The sequence below is a fragment of the Heptranchias perlo genome, chromosome 29, assembly GCF_035084215.1.
Source record: "Heptranchias perlo isolate sHepPer1 chromosome 29, sHepPer1.hap1, whole genome shotgun sequence".
Classification (NCBI taxonomy): Eukaryota; Metazoa; Chordata; class Chondrichthyes; order Hexanchiformes; family Hexanchidae; genus Heptranchias; species Heptranchias perlo.
This window is the reverse complement of record NC_090353.1, coordinates 30,225,625-30,239,965: the sequence shown is the minus strand read 5'-3', so window position 1 is coordinate 30,239,965 and position 14,341 is coordinate 30,225,625. Positions and strand designations below refer to the sequence as shown.

Genomic DNA, 14,341 nt, shown 5'->3' with positions numbered 1-14,341 from the left:
AGGCAGGCCGTGCGATTTCCCCCCCCCCCCCCACCTCCACTGCCCACTGCTTGCCCAATGTCTGCTGAAAGTTAACATCGGCCCCAATAAATCTCATCCAACATTGGTTTACAAAGCAAAGCCTGAGGGCATTGGTGATGCTATGTGCCACTGCTCCTCGTAGACAGAATTCTGTTGAGGACACCAGCAGAAATCCCACTGGAAGACACTGGCTGACTGGGTGTGGATTACAAGGCAGAAATCTAATCAAAGGAAATCAAGCCGGCCTATAATTCATGAGAGCAAAGCCTGAGCACTTTATTCATTGAACCTTAGGTTGGACTATTGAGCTTAATCCTTTGGCAGGGCATCTGATATTATTTATATCATATGGAGTTCGCCCACGTTTTGATCAAGGCTGATTCTTTTGATACTGTGGGTTACTGTTGAGTGACGTAGGACCTCACAGGATTTTTGGCTCCAACACGAGACCTCACAGGATACCTACTTATTTTAGATGGTGAAAGGAACTCATCAACCTTCATATAAGATTATTCTCAATTCTCCTTTGAGGTAGAATGAGATATGTCCTTCAAGTAGAATCATAAAATCGTACAGCACAGAAGGAGGCCATTCGGCCCATCATGCCTGTTCTGGTTCTTTGAAAGAGCTATCCAATTAATCCCATATCCCTGCTCTTTCCCCAAACCCCTACAAATGTTTCATTTTCAAGTATATATCCAATTCCCTTTTGAAAGTTACTGTGGAATCTGTTTCAACTACCCTTTCAGGGAGTGCATTCCAGGTCTTAACAACTCGCTGCGTAAAAAAAAAATTCTCTCATCTCTCCTCATAGAAAGTATTCCCATAGCAAAGGGGGTCATACCCCTTTAAAAATTTACTAAGTGTCAATGGAGCACTGTCCCTTTAAATATATGGACTAGAATGGTACTGATAGTGAAACATATCAATATATTAATCATATCACTGTTTGTATTGGCACATACTGAAGCTGAACACTAACCTAAGCCCGGGGGTGCTTAAACCTCAGTAAACATGCACATTTAAGTTTATTATTATTAGATTATGTCCAGTCTGACAATGCAGCACGTTGCTATAGTAATAGATTAAGTAATAACACAGACTTAACTTTCAAAACTTTTCACAAAAACCTTAGATGATTAGCATATTGAATTCAATATGCCGGCCAATGTTTTCAGCCTAAATTGGAGAAGGGAGCACTAGACATGAATACGTGGGAATGGGGATTCTGAATCCTGATTTCGATGGTTCTCTGAATCAAAAGTATATACTTGGATATTGGAATTCTTCATGGAACAATCAGTTTGCTGGGCAGCACCAGCTATATTGACCTGTCGCAGCATTTGTCGTTACAGCAACTTCCATTTATATAGAACCTTTAATGCAGTAAAATGTACCAAGGAATTGCGGTCAAATCCAAATAGGAGGGAAATTCTGGGAGGTGGGAATGTGACCAATATTGCAGTTGAAGAGATAGGTTTTAAGGAGGTTTTTGAAGTTGCACAGGGATGTCCTAAGGCAGAGAGATTTAGGGATAGAGTTCCTGAGAGTACTGGCAGGGTGATCAAAGGAGTTTCCACCGATGGAGTGTAAAACATTTAACAGATCAGAGAGGTTGGAGAGGCAAGGTCCATCTACTTCGCCTTCTACCATCCTGGTAGTTAGCATAATATGATATGGAGTTGTTGACTAATCATAGCAATCAATCTCTATCAATTAGTCTACAACAGACCCAGACGTGAGGTGATTCATCTCTCCAATTACTCGTACTGTATCCCAAAATGTTAGTTTCTGAAAGAAATCTCTCTAATTTGCATTTGAACGAATCAATGCCAACTGCTTCCAATGTCTAGGGAGCCTGTTTCATAGATTGACCACTCACTCACTGAAATATTGTTTCCGCAGACTAGCTTTGCATTTACCCCACTTCAAGCACCTATCTGGAAACTGTGAGGCATTCTGACAAATCAGTTTACCATACAATGAACTTGTTACAGTAAATAACTAAAGGAAATGAGTCAAGGGATTCGTTTTTTTTAAATAGGTAATTGGCAGATCTCTGGCATTAACTGCTCAACAACAACATTTAACAACAGCGCAGGGGGAGTTCACTTGGAATAATTGCTACAAGCCAATATGCACCTAAGTGTTTATCCAACTGAAGGGTTATTGCTACATAGACTCTCTAGACATTTTAATTTATCACCCATGACTGCACTTTCCGTGTTATTTTTCACTCATAAAACCATGGAGTCATTATAAAAAATGATTCAAGTTTGCCCTTTATGAAGTTATAAAATTTAAAGCAGCACTTTCACATGTTCAGATGTTTCATAACTCATTCAGCCAGATGTATATTATCACTGATATGATGGTCTCGTTTTCTCAATTACATTTCTGTATGCCTTTTAAAACTTTATATAAATAAAAAACTTTGGGCATTGACATCTGAATGGAAATGGGCCCACAACACAAAATTGGGCTTAATTTGGAATTAATTGGCCCAACTTGCCAATCTCACTCAGGATCGCTGGTATGTAAAATGGAAAAAATGTTACACTATTTACACTAGGTTATGCACTTCTGAGGTTGGGGTTGAGGCAGTGTTGGAACAGAGTAAGAGGGAGCTTTACTTTGCAATTAACTGTGGGCAACCAACCTGCCCTGGGAGCGCTTGATGCTATTACTGGGTGTCTGAAATGGGAAGCTTTCCATTCCCCAGTGCTAACGACCTCATGTTGAAGAACAGAAAATTCACCAAAGAAAAAAAAACTCACTGCAGAAGTTTCTCGCCTGATGTAGCCTTGAAGTTCTGACTGACACACAAAGCCAACACAGTACCTTATTGGTTTAATTTCAGGGGGTGGTTTATCTTGAGCTTTTTCCAGAAACTTGCTGCATCTGAATACTCCCCAAAGCCCCTCAAAAAAAATCAGTGTTTATAAATAAAACCATTTTCTGTCTGCTTGGATGGGCAGTCAATCTTTTGGAGGCAAAAAAGGGGTGAGGCTCCTTTAAAAGAGATGGTAAAGATGGAGAGGCACAGAACAAGTAGATAAAGATATAAGGTTAAATGTAAGAGATATAAGACAGAGAGCATGAGAAACATGAGAGCATGACCAGAGTTCGCAGAGTTGATGCAGAGACCATGTCAACATTTAAGAATAGGTAAGCTAGGTGGTTGAAAGAAAGGGGGATAAAGGGATTTGAGACTAGGGCAGGCATGAGGGATTAGGACTACTGCTGTGTGAAGGATAAACACCAACATGGACTGGTTGGGCCAAACAACCGGTTTCCATGTTTCAATTCCTGTGTAGTTATTCTTCTTGCGTAAGCTTCGGATAGTGAATTTTGGCAGGCTATTTGACGGTGGAGAGCATCACTGCCAAGTCTGATGCTGTCCTCACTTAATGTCCACACATGAAAGTTCCAGCGAGTGTTACTGGGTGATGGGCTGTTTCCCCCCCCTGCCACCCCTCCGCAGCCCAGCGGCACTGGGGCCAATTAAAGTAGCCCAAAAGCTGCCCCGGCTGAGTCCAGCTAACTCAGCACAGACTGGGCACCACACCTAGGACTTTCCTGCTCATATGGCTCAGCACCTACATTAGGTAGTGCACTTACTCACCAAGCTATTGGCAAACTTTAGACAGTGGTTTCACTGCAGACATTTATCATAGCACAGAATTGATAGAAAGAACTCATCATCTGACATCTATGAGCCAATCCAAATATGATGGCAATAATAAACTCATCAACATTCCATTGTGTAAACTCAAACTTCACCTTGTTCAACACAGCACCAAACAGAGAAGACAAATTGCCATCTATAAGTAACTTCACCGAATGGCCTCCTGTGCTGTAATGATTTTATGATTTTATGATTCTAACTTTACAAATGACATAGTCTGGGAAAGCTCACAATAAACCATGTGGCTAAACAATAATGTACAGAGTATACTTGGGGTGGGGTTACTTATCTTTGGAACGCTGAATAAATGACAGGGCTATAGGTAAGGCTAGCGACTTATTATTATTCAGAAACCGCCATTTTCATTGCCTGTGGGTTCTTTCATGCAAAGTTGTGGTACTCAGGCAGCAAACACACTACATTGGGTAAGCGTAGAAACTCTCAGGATATGTTGTGGGATATCATGCTCCCAGATATTGGCCAATTCATTTTTGAATGGACTAGAGCTATTTACTGCTTGTAACTACAGCAGCTCCATTAGATAACCACTCAACCGTCACACTGTAAACTGACTGTTTGGCTAAACCTAATGCAATGCAATCTTTTGAATCTGATAGGAACAAGTCGATGTTAAAAATTAAAGTGCCATCTGAACTAAGATCACTCTGAGGCATTCATGCACACTACCTGATCCAAACAGTTTGGCACGTTGCAGGAAATTGCCTCTCGGCTATTTGCTTTTAAAGTGTCGATCCTCATACGTGTATAAGTAGGGGCTACAGGAGCCTACCTGTAAAAACATGTTCTTCACACCTTCCATTTGGGAGCTGTCTGATCTTTTTCCAGCAGTGATCAGTGTCAGTGGTTAAAAAAAAACACCTGAATGGTGGAAGTGGACAGAAGAGCCGTGAGGCTGGTCCCTGGTGTCAGGGGTCTGAGTTATGAGGAAAGACTGGAAATACTCTGGGGGTAATTTAAACTTTGGGCGAAAGTGCCTCACCCAAAAGGGCGTTATTTATGTGTGACCGTGAATGTCAGAAGACAATTTAACTCTAGGGGGCGCCAAGCTGTTTGGGTTGTCATGTGCATGAATGCCTGAGAGTGATCGGATGGCACTTTATTTTTTAACATCGACTAGTTCCTACAAGATTTAAAAGATTGCACTGAATTAGGATTAGCAAAACAGCCAGTTTACAGTATGACGGTTGAGTGTTTATCTAATTGAGCTATAGTTACAATGCAATTAATAGCTCCAGTCCACTGAAAGATTAATTGGCCAATAGCTGGGAGCATGATATCCCGGAACAAATCCCGTGAATTTCTACACTTGCCCAATGTAGTGTGTTTGCTGCCTGATCCTAATTTAACTTCGACATATGTACACTAACAGCAGGGGTTGCTGGATAGAGATCGGGAGCACTAACACTGGACGATTTTCCCCTCGCTGATTCAGGGACACAGTCCAGCTGTGGAGACCCCCGCTCTCTACTGCCATCTGGCTGTGATCAGCTAACTCAGCACACACTGGGAATCAAAACCTGGGACTTCCCTGATGAGTATGGCTCAGTTGCTCACTGAATAATTGCGCTGAGTCATCAAGGAAGTGGAGAGGCTGGCATCGTTTAGGCTGTGGCGTACCATAGAGATGGGAGAATTGCAATGGGTGTCACCAACAACAGGGTAAAACCGCCATACGTGGTGAATCCAAAGCCCCAGCCTTATTTCTAGCCTTAGCCTCACCCCTTTTCCACTACACGGACAGAAGTTGTTGATATGTTCTGAGCCTTTTATTGTGTGGCTGTGATTGTTAACGGGTGATTAATGTGACACGTCAGGACAAAAGAGAACAAGGTCGCGTTAAAGGACTATCACTTCTGTTAAAACCACACAGAAGTTAAGTTGCCTGTATATTGCAATCAGACTCGTATCCCTACACACGGGTCTCATGCATTCACCCTTAGAGAATCGAGGTATGCTTACCTTCAGATTGCAGCCAATAGCATGAGACCCACAGGTCAGGCACCAACACTATTAGCACAGATCCTAGCGGAATATAAGAGCAGCTATAAAGACTGCACAATACCCCCTCCTCCCCACTGACTGGGCTCCGTGAAGTACCCTGAATGAAGATCAGAACTTCATTAACAATTAAGAATTCAAAGTATATTTATTGGTATAATTAATAATGGGAATCGATTTTGCAAGACGCTTCCCAGCCTTGACACAAGCCAGAGCTTACACTGTGGCTGACACATGATCCTCAACCAGGACTGTGTGTCTCCGACAGGCATCATGCAAGCTGCCACAACAACAACAACTCACATTTATATAACGCTTTTAACGTACTAAAAACATCTCAAAGAGCTTCACAGGAGCCTAGTCAGATAAAAATTGACACCGAACCAAAGAAGGAGACATTAGGACAGGTGACCAAACACTTGGTCAAAGAGGTTGGTTTTAAGCAGCGTCTTGAAGGAGGAGAGAGAGGAGGCGAGGTTTAGAGAGGGAATTCCAGAGCTTGGGGCCTAGACGGCTGAAGGCACGGCTGCCAATGGTGGGTGAAGGAAATCGGGGATGCACGAGAAGCCAGAATTGGAGAACGCAGAGTTCTTGGAGGGTTGTAGGACTGGAGGAGGTTACAGAGATAGGGATGCCATGGAGGGATTTGAACAAGGGGATGAGAATTTTAAATTTGAGGCGTTGGTGGACCAGGTTCCAATGTAGGTCAGCGAGCACGAGTGTGATGGTTCCCCTCCCTGAACCTCTTTGCCTCAACACCTACACTTGTATGTTCTGAATGGCAGCCCTGGTGATATTAGGAAGCTCCATGACTTTCTTTGAAAACAATACTGCAAAAGTAGTAGTAAGATTGTGCATTCAAATCCCTATTATTATTTTAGTATTGGGGAGCAATTTAAGAATGCCCGTGACATCAAGGCAGCATTTGACTGAGTGTGGCATCAAGGAGCCCTAGTAAAATTGGGAATCGGGGAAAACTCTCCAGTAGCTGGAGTCATACCTAGCGCAAAGGAAGATGGTAGTGGTTGATGGAGGTCAATCATCTCAGCCCCAGTACATCGCTGCAGGAGTTCCTCAGGGCAGTGTCCTAGGCCCAACCATCTTCAGCTGCTTCATCGATGACCTTCCCTCCGTCATAAGGTCAGAAGTGGGGATATTTGCTGATGATTGCAAAAGTGTTCAGTTCCATTCTCAACCCCTCAGATAATGAAGCAGTCCGTGCCCACATGCAGCAAGACCTGGACAACATCCAGGCAAGTAACATTCGCACCAAGTGCCAGGCAATGACCATCTCTAACAAGAGAGAATATAACCATCTCCCTTTGACATTCAACGGCATTACCATCGCCGAATCCCCACCATCAACATCCTGGGGGTCACCATTGACCAGAAACTTAACTGGACCAGCCACATAAATACTGTGGCTACAAGAGCAGGTCAGAGGCTGGGTATTCTGCGGCGAGTGACTCATCCCGACTCCCTAAATGCTTTCCACCATCTACAAGGCACAAGTCAGGAGTGTGATGGAATACTCTCCACTTGCCTGGATGAGTGCAGCACCAACAACACTCAAGAAGCTCAACACCATCTAGGACAAAGCAGCCAGCTTGATTGGCACCCCATCCACCATCTTAAACATTCACTCCCTCCACCACCGGCGCACCATGGCTGCAGTGTATACCATCTGCAAGATGCACTGCAGCAACTCGCCAAGGCATCTTTGACAGCACCTTCCAAATCCACGACCTCTACCACCTAGAAGGACAAGGGAAGGAGGTGCATGGGAACCCACCACTTGCACGTTCCCCTCCAAGTCACACGCCATCCCAACTTGGAAATATATCACAGTTCCTTCATCGTCGCTGGGTCAAAACCCTGGAACTCGCTACCTAACAGCACTGTGGGAGAACCTTCACCACATGGACTGCAGCGGTTCAAGAAGGCGACTCACCACCACCTTCTCAAGGGCAATTAGGGATGGGCAATAAATGCTGGCCTCGCCAACGAGGCCTACAACCGATGAATGAATAAAAAAAAAGAATTACTCATTTTAATCAAAAGGTTACGATTCGACTGATCATTTTTAAAATCTGATTTAGGAAGTACACAGCAGTATCAGCCACGAGACTTCCACTGGGAGCGCAGAGTCGATGGAAAGTGACCCGGGGTGGAAGAAAGATGGATGACACAGGAAAAGAAAAAGAGGAAGTCCAGTAGGACCAGAGGAACCTACGCCAAAGGTGTTACCAGAAGCAAGAGGTGCCTAGAGCCTCCAATGGACAACAGCGACCACTCCTTGGCTGATGAACAAGAAAAAGGGGGGGAAACCCCGCCTTCATCAAAGGAAGCGGCAAAATGCGCTGGTGACCAGTGACACCGACAACAAGTGAATGTATTATCAGTCTATTGTTCGGCAAACATCTCCTACCATACAGCCAGGCAATATAGAGGGAAATATGTCTAACATGCTGAAGGGGATATACCTGTATATAAATGCAAGTTGTTGATAGCTGCAAAGCCTTTCGAGTCACAGTAACTGCAGATACACTTTACAGATGCACCATTTTGGGAACCTTTCCCCCTCCAAAAAAATAAACACACACACACTCAGAATTAGGGAACCATTACAGTTGACTGACACTGAAAATGGAAGCCAGTTAAATCATTACCAGATGCCATTTAATCTCATTAGCATTTTCCCTTCAAAGGCCAGCAAAAAAGGTGAATTCGAAATAGAAATTAAAATCATAAATTAATAATCGCACTGATCATTGATTACTGGTGAATGGTCAGTTATATTTTGCTGGTTTTGTTGTGTGTGTGTATGATGTGTGTGGTGTGCGATGTAAGGGGTGTGTGGGTATTGTGTGTGTATGGTGGGTGTGTGGTGTATGGTGTGTGCGTGTATGGTGTGTAGTGTGTGTAGAGTGTGTGTGTGATGCGTGTAGGATGTGAGTGTGTGTATGGTGTATGGTGTGGTGTGTGGTGTATGGTGTGTAGTGTGTGTAGAGTGTGTGTGTGATGCGTGTAGGATGTGAGTGTGTGTATGGTGTGTGGTGTGGTGTGGGTGTGTGGTGTTGGTGTGTATGGTGTGGTGTGGGTGTGTGGTGTGTATGGTGGTGTGTGTGTGGTGTGGTGTGGGTGTGGTGTGGGTGTGTGTGTGGTGTGTATGGTGTGGTGTGGGTGTGTGGTGTGTGGTGTGTGGTGTGGGTGTGTGGTGTGTATGGTGGGGTGTGTGTGTGGTGTGGGTGTATGGTGTGTATGGTGGTGTGTGTATGGTGTGGTGTGGGTGTGGTGTGGGTGTGTGTGTGGTGTGTATGGTGTGGTGTGGGTGTGTGGTGTGTATGGTGGTGTGTGTATGGTGTGGTGTGGGTGTGGGTGTGTGGTGTGTGGTGTGTATGGTGTGGTGTGGGTGTATGGTGTGTATGGTGTGGGTGTGTGTGTGGTGTGTATGGTGTGGTGTGTGTGTGGTGTGTGTATGGTGTGGTGTGTGTGTGTGGTGTGTATGGTGTGGTGTGTGTGTGTGGTGTGTATGGTGTGGGTGTGTGTGTGGTGTGTATGGTGTGGTGTGTGTGTGTGGTGTGTATGGTGTGGGTGTGTGTGTGTGGTGTGTATGGTGTGGGTGTGTGTGTGTGGTGTGTATGGTGTGGTGTGTGTGTGGTGTGGGTGTATGGTGTGTATGGTGGTGTGTGTATGGTGTGGTGTGGGTGTGGGTGTGTGGTGTGTGGTGTGTATGGTGTGGTGTGGGTGTGTGGTGTGTATGGTGTGGGTGTGTGTGTGGTGTGTATGGTGGGGTGTGTGTGTGGTGTGGGTGTATGGTGTGTATGGTGGTGTGTGTATGGTGTGGTGTGGGTGTGGGTGTGTGGTGTGTGGTGTGTATGGTGTGGTGTGGGTGTGTGGTGTGTATGGTGTGGGTGTGTGTGTGGTGTGTATGGTGTGGTGTGTGTGTGTGGTGTGTATGGTGTGGTGTGTGTGTGTGGTGTGTATGGTGTGGGTGTGTGTGTGGTGTGTATGGTGTGGTGTGTGTGTGTGGTGTGTATGGTGTGGTGTGTGTGTGTGGTGTGTATGGTGTGGGTGTGTGTGTGGTGTGTATGGTGTGTGTGTGGTGTGGGTGTATGGTGTGTATGGTGGTGTGTGTATGGTGTGGTGTGGGTGTGGTGTGTATGGTGGGGTGTGTGTGTGGTGTGGGTGTATGGTGTGTATGGTGTGGGTGTGTGTGTGGTGTGTATGGTGGGGTGTGTGTGTGGTGTGGGTGTATGGTGTGTATGGTGGTGTGTGTATGGTGTGGTGTGGGTGTGGTGTGGGTGTGTGTGTGGTGTGTATGGTGTGGTGTGTGTGGTGTGTATGGTGGGGTGTGTGTGTGGTGTGGGTGTATGGTGTGTATGGTGGTGTGTGTATGGTGTGGTGTGGGTGTGGTGTGGGTGTGTGTGTGGTGTGTATGGTGTGGTGTGTGTGGTGTGTATGGTGGGGTGTGTGTGTGGTGTGGGTGTATGGTGTGTATGGTGGTGTGTGTATGGTGTGGTGTGGGTGTGGTGTGGGTGTGTGTGTGGTGTGTATGGTGTGGTGTGTGTGGTGTGTATGGTGGGGTGTGTGTGTGGTGTGGGTGTATGGTGTGTATGGTGGTGTGTGTATGGTGTGGTGTGGGTGTGTGTGTGGTGTGTATGGTGTGGTGTGGGTGTGTGGTGTGTATGGTGTGGTGTGGGTGTGGGTGTGTGGTGTGTGGTGTGTATGGTGTGGTGTGGGTGTGTGGTGTGTGGTGTGGGTGTGTGGTGTGTATGGTGGGGTGTGTGTGTGGTGTGGGTGTATGGTGAGTGTGTATGGTGTGATGTGTGTGTGGTGTGGGTGTGGTGTGGGTGTGTGCGTGTGTATGGTGAGTGTGTATGGTGGGGTGTGTATGGTGTGGTGTGGGTGTGTGCGTGTGTATGGTGAGTGTGTATGGTGTGATGTGTGTGGTGTGCACCTAAGTGTGTGCAAGACCTGACACTGGGTAAGTTTGCACTGCTACTCACCTGAGCACTGCAGAGGGCTCCAAATCCCAGTACCAACCCAGCCAATAGCCAAGATTTCCAGCAGCACCGTCTCCTGAACAAGAGGTGGATTGTGGGGGGGGGAGAAACATTAAGAAGGCAGATGAAGAAAAGTCCTCAGAATCCCCCTCCCAGCACATAATATCACCACAAACACTTTCACTGCCTATAATAAGTTGCATTCTGCATCTATTTACAACTATAACAAGTTTTGCAGGCACCGTGCCAATACCACTAATGAAATAAACTGGATTACTCAAACCCTTTAATGTCCAGCAATACCAGGACCAAGAAAGTATTTTTTTTCATGAAAGATGTATGAGAGGCCACTTGCACTATTTTTAAAACTTCAAAGGTTAAATCTGAAATATATTCAGTATAAATGATTGGATATCGATTTTTCTGGTAGTAGACTATAACACTTAAACAGAGTGCACATACCAGGAAGACAGGCGTAGCATGCTTGAGCCCATCGCTATGATCTCAGTGTGATAACTTATTTTGGACTGTCATCTCGTAGCTTCATTTTTAGTCAAATCTTTAGAATCGGCAGCCTGTTGCATTGACAATTCCCAAACTTGCAAAGGTCTCAAGGACTTCCTACGGTCCAGCTGCTCCCGAGGGACACTGTGCTGTCGATGGCGATGAATTTGTAATATTCACTTGTATTATGTGCAACCAGAATCCAGTCGTGTCTTTCTGGTTTGAAGCTTTGAGTAATTTAACGTGGTCGTTTCGTAAATTTCCCCCTTCCTGGCAATCATGTGTTGCTCAACATCTTCTAAAGATTTTACTACAGCTCCTTACTTATTAAGAATCATTTTCCTCCAAGTTTCATCCTTCTCAGAATTTTTCTTTTCCTTTGAAATCCAAACACGTGTTTTACTGGTCACTTGTACTGATCCTTTTAACTAACACACACAGGTAGGTGATCCTCGCTGTGCCATTAGATGGGAAGTTCCAAGCATCGGTGACGGTCTGAATCCTGAAAACATTAGGAGTGGCGCAAAGTTTTGAAACTTCTCGCAGCTAAAATTCCCTAGAAGTGAAGAGATTTTTTTTCCGGGTGTCTCATGTATGTATCAGTGCTTGTTAAATAGCAAGAGCCAGTCTCAGAGAACTGAGATAAATATTCATGAACTGGGCGTGTTTTTGTTTAAAGGGACAGTATCTCCTACTGAACATCAATGTAATCGTTTATCTATATATGTGTGTGTATGTGTATGTGTGTGCATATATGTGTGCATGTGTATATAGGTGTATGTATGCATATGTGTATGTATATACATATGCATGTATGTATGTGCATATATGTATGTGTATTTACACACATGCATATATATGTGTGTACATACATGTATGCATGTGCGTGTATGTATGTGTATATACATATGTGTATGTATATATACATACATATGTGTATGCATGTATGAATATGTATATGTGCATGTATATATATATATATAAAATTTAAATTCAGGAGAGGTAATTTGGGGAGTGAGAATGTCAGACTGGGATTGTCAATCTGAACTGAAAACAAACACTAGTGGACCTTCTCTGGCATTGCCCATGGGAAGTCAGAACAAGACCAATTCCCTCAAGAGTGCATTGGTGATGCTGTAGGTATAGGTATGGGTTCTGTAGGTTCTGGGGCTTCTGAAGCGCTATCTAGTGGTAGAAGTGTGCAGTGCAGGCGTGACTGTGTGTCACAGAATGGGGATGCCCGAATGAGGAGTGCATGACATACATAGCAAGTTAACTGCCTAGAGAGGGGAGTGTTCAAACTCTGATCCGTTGGCCACATGCAGCCTCCAATGCTGGCAATCCGGCTCCGAAGCCCAGGTAATCTCGGTCCTGTTTGCGTTTATATTTTTTAATGCGCTGGTTGAATTTTAAGGACCTGAAGTTTTGGAAAGCGTTGTGTTTAGAACTGTGGCCTCGTCGGTGGATGAATCCTAAATCAGAACTCCACGATCTGCTCATGTTAGTAAGTTGAGAGATATATGCAGATTAATGGGAGCATGTATCTAAACTTTCTACATAGCCCCCAATGCCCTATATCAGCTGTGGCTCTCGCCTCTGAGTCAGAAGGTTGTAGGTGCTAGTCCCACTCCAGAGACTTCATAGAATCATAGAACCATAGAAAGGTTACAGCACGGAAGGAGGCCATTCAGCCCATCAAGTCCGTGCCAGCTCTATGCAAGAGCAATCCAGCTAGTTCCACTCCCCTGCCCTATCCCTGTAGCCCTGCAAGTTTTTTTCCTTTCAGGAACTTATCCAGTTCCCCTTTGAAGGCCATGATTAAATCTGCCTCCACCACCCCCACGGGCAGTGCATTCCAGATCCTGACCACTCACTGTGTAAAAAAGTTTTACCTCGTGTCACCTTTGGTTCTTTTGCCAATCACCTTAAATCTAAGCCCTCTGGTTCTTGACCCTTCTGCCAATGGGAATAGTTTCTCTCTATCTACTCTGTCTAGACCCTTCATGATTTTGAATACTTCTATCAAATCTCCTCGCAACCTTCTCTGTTCCAAGGAGAACAACCCCAGCTTCTCCAGACTATCCATGTAACTAAAGTCCCTCATCCCTGAAATCATTCTAGTAAATCTCTTCTGCACCCTCTCTAAGGCCTTCACATCTTTCCTAAAGTGCGGTGCCCAGAACTGGACATAATACTCCAGTTGTGGTCGAACCAGTGTTTTATAAAGGTTCATCATGACTTGAGTAACAAAATCTTAACTGACACTGCAGTGCAGTACTGAGGAAGTGCTGTACTGTCGGAGGTGCAATCTTTAGGATGAGACGTTAAACCGAGGCCCCGTCTGCCCTCTCAGGTGGATGTAAAAGATCCGATGGCACTATTTCTAAGAAGAGCAGGGGAATTCTCCCCAGTGTACTGGGCAATATTTATCCTCAACCAACACCTAAAACAGATTATCTGGTCATTATCACATTGCTGTTTGTGGAAGCTTGCTGTGCACAAATTGGCTGCCTCATTTCCTACATTACAACAGTGACTACACTTCAAAAGTATTTCGTTGGCTGTAAAAAAAACTTTGGGACATCCTGAGGTCATGAAACATGCTATGTAAATGCAAGTCTTTCTTTATGGTGTGTTTCTATGCAGCCCACAATCCAAAATTACCTTCTCTTTATGAACACTATATTAATTTTGGTAATTGCTGTTAATGTTTATCTGGAGTCTACATTTGATTATGTTTGCGGTCAGTACTACATCACATAGCCTAGAAGGTCTGCGTCCAATCTCCCTGGTGGGCCAGGTGACATATGTAACTGAAACATCTATTTCTCAGGCAGTGACTTTTGGGAGGGGGGTGGGCATCTGTAGTTCCCATTTACTTGATGGGGCTAGGGGAGGAGGAAGGGGGCTACGATTCTTTTGGCTCCATTTTCTTGAGAATCTAGTAGGTCAAAGGTTACATATCTGCAGCATTCATTTCGCTGGGGCAGTTTGAGGTGAGTACTCATCTAAGGGTTCCATTTCCCTGATAGTTTAGGGAAAATTTCATTTACATCCACTTTCTTCCTCCATCCTTCATTATTTTTCAATTTAAAATCAGAGT

The 14,341-nt window shown here is 44.7% G+C and overlaps 1 protein-coding gene across 1 annotated transcript in view; it reads right to left on the bottom strand.

Annotated features, from left to right (window-relative positions):
• The window catches only part of LOC137299558 (ADAMTS-like protein 5), an 84,443-nt gene extending 72,599 nt beyond the window's left edge, over window positions 1–11,844 (bottom strand). Inside the window, exons 1-2 of the mRNA XM_067968385.1 lie at window positions 11,197–11,844; window positions 10,738–10,810 (exon numbers count right to left, since the gene is read on the bottom strand). Of these exons, the coding sequence (XP_067824486.1) occupies window positions 10,738–10,810; window positions 11,197–11,228 (105 nt within the window). The 5' untranslated portion in view covers window positions 11,229–11,844. The remainder of the gene's footprint in view (window positions 1–10,737; window positions 10,811–11,196) is intronic.
• Window positions 11,845–14,341: the final 2,497 nt, after the last annotated feature.